The sequence below is a fragment of the Dendropsophus ebraccatus genome, chromosome 1, assembly GCF_027789765.1.
Source record: "Dendropsophus ebraccatus isolate aDenEbr1 chromosome 1, aDenEbr1.pat, whole genome shotgun sequence".
NCBI lineage: Eukaryota > Metazoa > Chordata > Amphibia > Anura > Hylidae > Dendropsophus > Dendropsophus ebraccatus.
In genome coordinates, this window is record NC_091454.1 from 15,458,582 (window position 1) to 15,470,553 (window position 11,972).

The 11,972-nt window shown below is 42.2% G+C and overlaps 1 protein-coding gene across 2 annotated transcripts in view; it reads right to left on the reverse strand.

The window, feature by feature from the left end:
* The window catches only part of PARVG (parvin gamma), a 35,022-nt gene extending 23,122 nt beyond the window's left edge, over nucleotides 1–11,900 (reverse strand). Inside the window, exons 1-4 of one of the 2 annotated variants that reach the window (XM_069968125.1) lie at nucleotides 11,654–11,900; nucleotides 5,925–5,995; nucleotides 4,870–4,934; nucleotides 638–740 (exon numbers count right to left, since the gene is read on the reverse strand). In XM_069968125.1, coding sequence (XP_069824226.1) covers nucleotides 638–740; nucleotides 4,870–4,934; nucleotides 5,925–5,985 — 229 coding nt within the window. In that variant the 5' untranslated portion in view covers nucleotides 5,986–5,995; nucleotides 11,654–11,900. Of the gene's footprint in view, nucleotides 1–637; nucleotides 741–4,869; nucleotides 4,935–5,924; nucleotides 5,996–6,947; nucleotides 7,694–11,653 lie in introns of those variants that run through there. The other variant, XM_069968117.1, reaches the window with a different exon arrangement.
* Between the last annotated feature and the right edge of the window lie 72 nt (nucleotides 11,901–11,972).

An 11,972-nucleotide genomic window follows, 5' to 3' on the forward strand; every position in this document is an offset into this window, starting at 1 on the left:
CTCCACTCCAGAGAAGGTAATAGGGCAGAGCTGCAATACCTCACACAGCCTGTGCATGGGCGTGGCGCTATTTTTTATTTTATTTTTTCTTTCCTAACCTTAGACAATCCCTTTAAGAAATGAGGAGAACTGTGTACAGATATCCCTGCCCTCTCCTTTCCTCCTTTCTCAGTACTGCAGGGGGTATGAGCAGTCGGATCCCCTTCGATCAAACACAGGGGTATGTTCTAATGGGGAACTTTCAAAGCTACAATTCCCATCATGCTTGGACAACCTAAACCTAAGGGATGATGGGAACTGTAGTTCTGCAACAGCCGAAGGGCTGATGGTTCCCCATACTTTATGTAATGGATGAACAACCCCTTTAAGACTTCTAGATCCACATCTTTATGGAGTTTGTATATTCCTTTAAGGATTCCTTCAAGTTCTTCTACAAAACATCCTGATGAGTTAAACAGTCTTCGATGGAAAGAAACGGGAACCTATAGCGTATCAAATACATGGCGGGCGTGCTTAGCATTCTACATGGTAAACAACCTGGAGTTGGCAATCTGCGCCAAGTCCTCCATGTAATCTGTATCAACAGCTTGAGCACTTGATTGCTGGCAGACAATAATACGGTGTAAAAATAACTTACGCAAAAGGTGATGAAGAATTAAACCATCAAAGAGATCCTCTTCCAGGCTCTTCACCACGATATGTTCATGCTTTAACTCATTGTTGATCCAGTCACAAAGAAACTGAGAAGGAGAGGATGGAGCAAAGCCAATATATGTAAGTGAGCCCACTGTATATCTTCTCCTTGTATAGGATCTATATAATAACTATCTACTTCCTTAAAGTGATTCGGAGCCTGGCTACTACTGGTGGAACAGATACATCTACTGCAATGTCTGATCTATATACGTGGAGGGAGTCACTGGCACTCTTCTCTACGGTCTCTGTATAATCCACCTGTATTACAGACATCAATCCTGCAACTCCACCCACTCATAGGATTCTCCAGGCCTGCCATCTTTGTACTGCTATTACACCCGGTAATAAGGGATTAGTAAAATGACAGTACACTGCAATACATTGCAGTATACTGTAGAAGTGATTGAGCAATCACATGTTTTTATTTCCCTAGGGCAGCGTTTCCCAACCGGGTCGCCGCGGCACACTGGTGTGCCGTGAGAACCCGCCAGGGGTGCCGCGGGATCACGGTGGGAAATGCAACACTGTCCCTTTAATGTCCCTAGAAGCTGCGGCCGCGCAGCTTCTAAGGATATGCCGATCGGTTTGATGTTCCGCCCGCTCACACAGTGAGCAGAATGTTGGAGCAGGACCTGTCAGCGTCCTGCTCTGACATTCACTCCCATAGGCCTCGGCACTTCATGCCAGCAGCCTATGGGACGCCGGGACGTGACCTCTCCGTCTGCCGGAGGTTCAGTCCCCGCGGCTCACAGGATGGAGCCCGAAGAGGAGGGAGAGCTGCTGCCTGCAGCCACACAGCGCGGATTAGGTGAGTATGATTTTTTTTATGTTTTTTTTAACTATTGGTGCATATTAGTATACTGCAGGGGGCATTATTAATATATGGGGGCATACTGCAGGGGGCATTATTATTATATGGGGGCATACTGCAGGGGGCATTATTATTATATGGGGGCATACTGCAGGGGGCATTATTAATATATGGGGGCATACTGCAGGGGGCATTATTAATATATGGGGGCATACTGCAGGGGGCATTATTATTATATGGGGGGCATACTGCAAGTGGCATTATTATTATATGGGGGCATACTGCAGGGGGCATTAATATTATATGGGGGGCATACTGCAAGTGGCATTATTACTGTATGAGGGCAAAGCAGGGGGTACTTGTACTCTGGCCTCATGGCCATAGTACTTCTCATTGTACCCCTTTATATTGCAGTATATGAGCCACATAATTATCAGCACCATATACTGTGGCGCTATACAGTGCACATCACCACAGTATATGGTGCTTATAATTATGTGCTCATATACGTGGGACTGTATGTATGAGTTTACATGGGACTGTATATATATATATATATATATATATATATATATATATATATATATATAGGAATACATGGGACTGTGTGTATGAGGTTACATGGGATTGTATATATGAGGGGGTTATCCTTTTTTATTTCACTTTTTTTAAATAAATAATTTATTGAAAGGACCTCTGCCAGGCATATTTCACTCTTGAGGGCTTAAAAAGCAACTCTTGTGGTGATAAGAAGCTGATTTAAAACCCCCAAGAGTGAACTCCGTGAACTATATGTATAATATGTACGGTTGGTGGTGTGCCCCGGGATTTTTTAAGTATAAAAAGTGTGCCGCGGCTCAAAAAAGTTTAAAAATCACTGCCCTAGGGAGACTTAAAAAAAAAAAAAAAAAGAAGAAAGAAAACTAATTTCAAAATGTTAAAAATTCAAATCTAAGCTATAAAGAAAACCGGCAGAATTAAAGGGGATCTGGCAGAAACATCATCCATACTAACCTATTAGTATAGACAGATCAGCACGACAACGCTGAGATGAACGCCGTGATCCATTTGTAAATTAGTGGTTCAGTTCCAAAGATATTGACCTAAAACTTTCCATACAAATGAGCTTCCTTGGTACACTGAAGGTAGTCCAGCATCTCCACCACACTGGTTTCCAAGCTTATCAATGATGGTGCTTCATCAATATTCATGAGTAGCACATCACAGTTTAATTATTATGAATATTGATGAAGCCGCATCCCTGGCAGGCTGGGAAAACAGTGCAGTGGCGATGTTGGACCACCTTCAGTGTACCAAGGAAGCTCATTTGCATATAAAGTTTTAGGGCAATATCTCAGGAACTGGATCACCAATTTACAAACAAAGCACAGCATTCATCTCAGTGCCATAGCTCAGATTGGCTCATACTAACAGGATAGTATGGGCAAGGTTTCTGCTAGATTCCCTTCAAGGTTCTGTTCACATCACTAGCATGGCTTTCATTACAATAGAAAAGATCAACCACCGAAGGATGGACAATTCTGCTCAGTGGACCCCATGTCGTTCTCATATGCTAGTAATATATCACCAGTTATTATTTGTGTGCAGCCCCTTAAAGTAGATAATTACATTCAAGTCAATTGTCAAAAGGGAACGTCCTAATCTAAGAGGTCACAAAGCTCAGAGAAGGAACATAACCGAGCGGAATGTGTCAGCGCCTATGACACAAGGTCACGCTGAAGATCCTGCATTTCCATTCTCTGCCATTGTGAGAATATGAACAGTGGATGATTTTATAATGATATTCCGGATACATTTACATTTCAATCTCCATTGTCTCTATTCTACATAATGTGCTGATTAAACTGCAGAACAGAAGTCTGGATAATGAATGGGAAATGAGTACATGGCTTCTGACTCCTCCGCCTCGTCTTGGTAAGTAAAGATATTGTGATGGTGCAAATCAAGGGCCTTGAGCTGTATCACAACTTTTCCATAGATGTATAGTTCTGATGAATCCATATTGTGGACCTGTAGGCAGCCTATGTTCTGTTATCTGGTACATCCATGCACTGGAGTATTTCTCTTATGGTCTTCGTATAACAAGTATATCATGGCTCCACTGAGTACTATAGGCTTTGCTTCACCATGGTTCTTCTTTCTTAGGCATTGTTCACACCACAACTATCCGTGCCAACTACATTGGCAAAGACCTAAAATCAGCTGGTGACTTATTTGTGCTCAGATCGGCACAAGTCAAATTTAGGAGGGAATGTTCCTAGATTCACTGATGTTAAGAAACACGTGATGGTGTCTCCGCTAAGCTTTGGTTGATCTCCCTGAGGTCAACCGTCATATTCCATTCAATGACCTGAACACAGTCAGCTAGTCCAAGTGGCTTGGACTGAAACACATGGTCTGTTGTGATGGGGTCTTGGAACTGAGTGGGGCCCATCTCAAATTGAGATCAGATACATCAGCAACCAATGAGGAACTAACCAAACCTTACGAGACGTATATAGTAATGTGGGCCCAACCTTCATGATGTGCAGCCCTAACATGGTGTGTGCCATCACCCTCCCAGAACCTAAAGGAGGAATGGCTCCAGTATTTTACTATGTGCCCCTATGGTGAGTTCCCCAGCTATTTTCCGTGATTTCTTGTGTTCGACCTAGCTTGCCTTGACTACATGTGAACAGAATCAAACCCGAACCTTCTCAATCTACTTTCCGATAACGATTGTGAACCTGATGTTCTCCTGTCTGTTGCCAACCCTGCTTTTTTTAATCCAGCTTTAATCTGAGTATTCCATAACATCTCCTTCCAAGCTAAAGAATGAAGAACTTAGGAGGCCTCCAACTCTGAACCTCAGCAAACTAATAAGATTAGTAACTGTTCTCTACTAGAGATGAGCGAACCTCGAGCATGCTCAGGTTCTGACAAACAGGAACACTCTGCATTTGATTACCGGTGGCTGAAGAAGTTGGATGGAGCCCTAGGGAGTCCTGGAAAACATAAATACAGCCTATGGCTGTATCCAAATTTTCCAGGCATCTCAGCCACCTGTAATGAAATGCAGTACATTCGGGTTTGAAAACGTGCTCGAGGTTCCCTCATCTCTATTCTCTACCTTGTTGTCAAACTTTTTCCAACATCCTTAAGTCTAACTTGCTGTTGCTTCTCATCCCTGTCTGCGTATCCACCATCCAGGTATGTTCTTGGATAACAACCCATAGGGAGTGTAACTATCAAGTTCAATAGTCCTTTTTTTGCTGAGGGATTGTTGAGCGCTCTCTCTATAGTGTGAAAGAACATATAAATATAATGAACACTACATACTGTAGATAAAATACACAACCTACCGTCTTCAATTCCTGAAGCTTTACATCGTTCTCCGAGCTGGTCTGCAAAATCTTTCGCGCCTCACCTGCACACAGGAAGCATATTAATGGTTGTATCTATGCGGTGACCAATATGGGTCTAAGTAGATATAGGCAAGTTTTACTATCACATGGATTACTTATACATAAAGTACAACAAATGGAGGAGAACCACAATGGAAGGTATGGGATGGTGGCAACCACGCCAATGATATTGGATGAGCTGGTAAATGTGTACATGGTGTCATAGGATGAGAATTTCCCATAGTTTTTGCTTGAAAGGTTTCGATGCCAATTGAAAAATTTTGGATTAAGGGAATGGAAAGTCAACAAGAACAGACACCACCAGATCTCCATGCTCTACCGAACATCAAAAGGTGTCGAGAAGGACTTGAGGTATCACTTCATTTCTGATCCCAAATTCAAGGAGTGAAGGGATGTGGCTCAGGATCCTACACTGGATGTGTGATTTCTTGGTAGGTATCTTTTACTTAGTTTGGTGTCAACACTTAGGAGGGACATCAAAGAGTTCCTAAGGAACCTTCCTTTAAGGTGGAGTATGAAGACAACACCTGTCCATGTAGACATCATACACGTGGGGGCTCACTCTATGAGTAAGAATGGAGGCAAGAATCACTATGTAGGAGTGGTCCTCATTATGGTATCTTTGAGCCATCACATAATAAATTTACCCCACCATGTTTTCTGTAGGAGAAATGCCTAGCTGGTTGTCCCTTTCCCCAGAAAAAAAAAAATCAGTAGTCCCTATGTGATACGAGTTGAATTTATATCCACATGGAAAAATTTCCTGAAAACTAACCAGTCTCCTCTAAATCCTTCTTATGTATCAAACCATTCAGTGAACAGAGTTGTTTAAACCCTTCAGCTATTACAAGCTCCGCCCCATTGACAGGGCCAAAGTTAGACACACCCCTTAGAGTGATTGCAACAAAATGTTTTAAAATCAGCAAAATGAGACTCTAAAATAGTATGAAAAGGCGATTCCTAGAACAGTGACGGTGCCCTTTAAATATTACCTGTGGTTGGTACGTCAAATAGTGTTTGCTGGGAGTCTGCCGTCTGATATACTGGATCCATTTGGTTTGGTCTGGTGGATAATAGAGTCCAATCAACTAGAATCACAAGTCACATTCAAAATAAATTTAGCCAACCCCCCCCCCCCAAAAAAAAAAATATAAATAAATAACAATGCAATAATATATCTACTGTTTTTACATAACATTTAGTCGCAACTTCTGCATTACAATCCACAACTGTAGATAGAAGTGTTCTCTACAATTGAGTTGATCATGGGATATCCTGCTGCTGAGGCCTCCACTGATCAGATAAAATCCATAGGGGAATCCAGCAGAAAGTGTTCAATTACCCTACAGCACCTCCACAGGACAAATAAGGCATTACACGGTGCCCATTGAATGTCTATATAATGTAGAGATGCGCCAGGTCCTCCAGAGGAAGAGATCAGTAGATCAGGATTCTGAACAGGTGACCCCGGCACTCAACCCCTAATAGGGTGTTTGGTTTAGAAAAAACATTTTAAGAGGACCTCTTTAAACCTACATGCAAAGCTAGAGATACTGTAGTGTCTTGCGACTATATCAAGTTATCAAACATATCACGACTGATTTTTTATTTTTTTTTGTAGCATTTGTCCCAGAAACAACCCTTGCATAAAATGTTATTTAAAAAAAAATAAAAAAAAATCATAATGAACATTTAAAACTCAACAAAATAAAGTTTGATTGAGGGAATCCCAGAGTTATTGTAAACTTTTTTGTCCAACAGAATTTTGATCATAGTGATCTGCTCTCTCTTGTAGCGGGTGTTCAATTTCCCTGCAGCACCACCACAGGTCAGATGAGGCATTACACACCACCCAGTGAAATCAATGAGTTTTCCATGTAAAATACATGGATGAGCCAGACAGAGGAGACACTCTTTGCAAGTGCTCTATACTCATGCAAAAGATGGTTTTGTACACCAGACAACCCCTTTAAGCAAATACAATAAGTCTATTCCTAGGTAAATCATTGTCTTACCTTACTGGCCCAATGCCTCTATATCGACTACAGGCCGAGGCCTTGAATCAGCTACTGCATCCGCACTGACGGGGCAAATAACGTTTAGACGGTGTATGGCTGCAATATCTAGGAACTGAAAATGTGACCTGAAATTAAAGCTCAGTGGCGTCACTTCCTCATCCTGTGCTGCGGGTGACACAAGCTGTGGTTGAGACAAGATCGCACACTTCCCTATGTAAATGAGAAGTCAACAGTACAAGTCTCACTGATAGTGTTAGGCCATAAAAATATGTTTCACTGTTTTACAAAGTTAGACCCCTTGCACAAAGCCATAATTCAGGGGGCCCACAATTGCGACATTATCTGACCCATTGTCTGTACATTCCAGTCCATTTGACCTGCACTTGTATTAATTGTTTGGGATCCATAGATTTTTGCTTCCTTCTGATTGGGATGACCCATGAATAACACTCCGTGTACCATCTGTGCCCTATCGGACCAAGTACAGGTGTGTAGGGTGCAGTGTCGGACTGGGGTATCTGGGGCCCACCATAGGAAATTATCCCGGGGGCCACCAATGAGGAACCAGTGAGAAATTACATGTCAGTCAGTGTTAGTGCAGGTTCTAAAGCTGGGGGCCCATCGAAGAATCCTCCGGTTCTCTGGTAGGCCAGTCCGACACTGGTAGGGCGCCTTAGATATGATCACACGTGGTGGTTTTCCCAAATTAACTTCAATAGGGAAATCAAAATCTGCAACAATTATGTCCTGTATGAACATCGCCTTATTAGGATTTACCCCTTTTGTTATGGCAGCCATCTTACCCCAAGGGGTAACCCGAAGTCCGGCCATATTGGGGACGATATCCTATTTTAGGTTATAAGTTGATCATCAAAGACACTAAAGAATAACCATTTCTAATGAATCCACCAGCATTTACACATATATTAACGTCTCATCTCTCAGTCTCTTAGTTGCTTTCTTTGTATTTTATGCCAACTATGGCGGGTCTGATTTAGAGAACGTGTCCTGTGGGGTGAGAGGATCCAAAACTTCCCCCTTGGCACCTGTCTCTAGGCGTCATACAGTGACAGGCCTAACAACTGAGGGATTAATATGGAGAGTCACTGAAACGTGGCGTGGTTAGTTGCTAGGCAACCTGGAAAGCTAAGTAGGCCCAAAGCCCGGGGAAAACATCAGAGCGGAGCGAATCACTTTCATGGGCGACTTCAGTCATTTATTTATTCTCAAAGAAGCAAAACTATGTCAAAGGGCGACGGAAGCCTCAAAAGGCAGATCGCTTCTTGATGTGCGGCCATTTTGATGAGGTAAAAGAAACATTTTGTAGCCTCTCTGTACCTACAGAACATAGTTTTGCTGACTACATGGTCCCTTAACCAGTCTCTGAAAAAGATGTCTACAACAGCTTTCTCCAACCTGGGACTTTTGTTGGTGCAAAACTACAACTCCCATCATGCCCCGATAGCAAAACTACAACTCCCATCATGCCCCGACAGCCTTCAGCCTTTGGCCTGTGACATTGTGATTCAGGGGCAAATGCAAATGGATTGCATGTGCTGTACTACAATCTGTACAGTTGCGTGCCCATGTCATCCAGAGACTGAGCCAGCAAAACTATGAACGCGATTTATAGTTTTTTGACCTACAACTACCCTCCATTGGATGTCGCACTGTGCCAACACCACCTGCAGCAAGCTCCCATTGAAGTGGTCGGGACCACAGTTAGCTCTGATCCCAGCTGTTTACCCCCCTAGATATTATTATCTTAGCATTGTACCATCTAGGTAGTTAGAAAGGGGAAAAAGCCATCCTCTGTCAGCACATCAGGTGCTCTATGATGAAATCATCAGAGCAGCTGAGTTACCGTGGCAGTCAAAGGCCTCCATCTATGTGGATAGAGACTACATAGTGCAAAGGCCTCATGACTACCATGTACATGGGCCTACTAATTAGATAGATAGATAGATAGAAGTACTTATCAGCTGCTGTATGTCCTGCAGGAAGTTGTGTGTTCTTTCCAGTCGAACACAGTGCTCTCTGCTGCCACCTCTGTCCATGTCAGGTACCGTCCAGAGCAGGAGAGGTTCTCTATGGGGATTTGCTTCCGCTCTGGACAGTTCCTGACATGGACAGAAGTGGCAATAGAGAGCACTGGGTCAGGTTATGTGCACACTTCGGAAAAATAGACAGAAAATCCATTGCGGAATCCGCCCCGGTCCACCAGCGGGCGCACGCGTCTCCGCTCGAGTCATAGACTCCATTCTATGCACTGGCGTATTCCATAATTCGTCCAAAGAATGAACACATTCAATCGTTACGGACGGCGGCGGACGCGAGCGGCAGATTCTGCAATGGATACCCTGAGAGTGGAAAGAATATACCACTTCCTGCAGGACATACATCAGCTGATAAGTACTGGAAGGCTGGAGATTTCTAAATAGAAGTAATTTACAAATCGGTGTCACTTTTTGACACTAGTTGATTTGAAAACTCTCTTTCCTCGACAGAGTACCACTTTAAAAACTAAAAACTATAAAATCCTGATCTAGGGCAAATTTGTTGTGGAAAAATTTTTACGACTATCCTCAGGATAGTAAAATTTCTGCCACGTGTGAAATTGTCCCTTAAGGTGGAGCGTCCCTTTAAATCACGTTAAAACTTTCAATAAAGTTTTCAATAAAAACACGAGCACACAATCCTTATTTCAGAACGTCATAGTTTATTCATAGTTATCATCAAAATCCAGTGAATAAATACATGAACACATAATACAAAAAGACAACGACAGTGATATAAATAGAAAAACAGCGGAAATAATAAGGTGCATCCACACATAGAAGCAGAGTCCTTCTATGTCCGGCTCCGCTAGGCACACAGGTTATTAGTAATATACTATATATATATATATATATATATATATATATATATATATATATATATATAGAGTTATACATGATCCCAGGGTTCTTTGGTATAGACTAGCAAACACACTGATCAGAGTATAATCCATCATTAAAGCAAAAACATCCCACATACTGCCAGACAAGAAATTCAAGTTTTATATCATAGACTCGGTCTGGTATTGCTGCTTCCCCCTAAATTATACATCCGGAGTTACACCCTGTATTATAGTCCTGAGCTGCGTTCACAATAGTGAAAGCTTCAGAGCTGAAATCTCCCATCATTCAATGTGTAGTGATCTCTTTACACATGGTACTGTACTGAAACACTAACTGACCCTGGTTCATAAGCTGTTAATGGTCTTTATGGAAAGCTTACTGACTGCTAACAACCTGCAGAATTGCGAGTGCAGCTCCAGAGAATAGTCCCTATAAGGATCGGAACAAGATAACTTATAGGGCCCTATTCCACGGGACGATTATCGTTCGCATAATCGTTAACGATAAACAATCCAAACGACGGCTATTGCGAAAGACTTGAAATCGTTCACCCATTTACATAAAACGATAATCGTTACTTATGATCGTTCTTGCGGTCGTCTTGTCGTTGCTATTGCGTTTGTCACTACTGTGAACGAACGAACGACGTCTTATTAAATGCAAACAATTTGCAAACGAGAAATGGTAAAAATAAGTCGATTTCTCGTTAACTGTTATTCAACCAAACGAAACGATTATCCTTTAGATTCGAACGACTTAACGATAATCTGAGCCATAATCGTCCTGTGGAATTGGGCCCATACAGTGTATGTACACAGTGACTCTACTAGCAGAAGAGTGAGTGCAGCTCTGGAGTATAATACAGGATGTAACTCAGGATCAGTACAGGATAAGTAATGTAATGTATGTACAAAGTGACCTCACCAGCAGAATAGTGAGTGCAGCTCTGGAGTATAATACAGGATGTAGCTCAGGATCAGTAATGTAATGTATGTACACAGTGACCTCACCAGCAGAATAGTGAGTGCAGCTCTGGAGGATAATACAGGATGTAACTCAAGATCAGTAATGTATGTACACAGTGACCACCCAGCAGAATAGTGAGTGCAGCTCTGGAGTAAAATACAGCATGATCTCTTTCAGTAGATTATTTCTATACAGCTCTGGAGGGTAATACAGGATGTAACTCAAGATCAGTAATGTATGTACACAGTGACCACCCAGCAGAATAGTGAGTGCAGCTCTGGAGTAAAATACAGCATGATCTCTTTCAGTAGATTATTTCTATACAATGTAATATATAATTTAAGTAAGTCTACACCTTACAAATTAATATATTAAACGGTCAGTGTAGACAGTCATCATTCATTATGGCTTCCAGTGGACTTTCGAACATGTTATGACCTCAGATTTCATAAAGCTGCCAGAACATGACATCACAACATGCCACAATGAGGTATTTAGTCTAGTGGCAGAAGAGCCTATAGGTGGTCTACTAGTAGACAGATAGGAGATAGGAGAAATATACAGCCTAAACATAGTCCCCCATCACAATGACCACCAGGTTTCTCTCACTAAGATGAAGGAAAGGAAATTCATGTCAGACATTACCTCATTATTACCCGCTGAGGTTACTAACTAATATCAAAGCAATCCATCAATTATTCAGCAGCCGCGGACATTGATTTAACCTGAATGTCTCTACTGTCTTAGGCTCCTATAATCCAAACCGCGCAGAATATAAACCGATCGGAATAAGGATAAGGTGCGGACCTGCATTATATACAGAGCTCATGTACTTACATATTGTCAGAAGTATTACTAGATACTAATAGAATTCTTCAGAACCCAGAACCACTACCACCGCCTCCTCCCAATCCGCCAAAATGCTGGTCATCAGTGCGGTGACTTTGTAGTAGCGGGAAATGGGACAAGGCCCTAAAGGAGTGTGGCTAAGAGAAAAAAAGACTATGGGGGGTATATACCAAACATGGTGTAAAGTGAAACTGGCTCAGTTGCCCCTAGCAACCCATCAGATTCCACCTTTCATTTTCCAAAGAGTCTGTGAGGAATGAAAGGTGGAATCTGATTGGTTGCTAGGGGCAACAGAGCCAGTTTCACT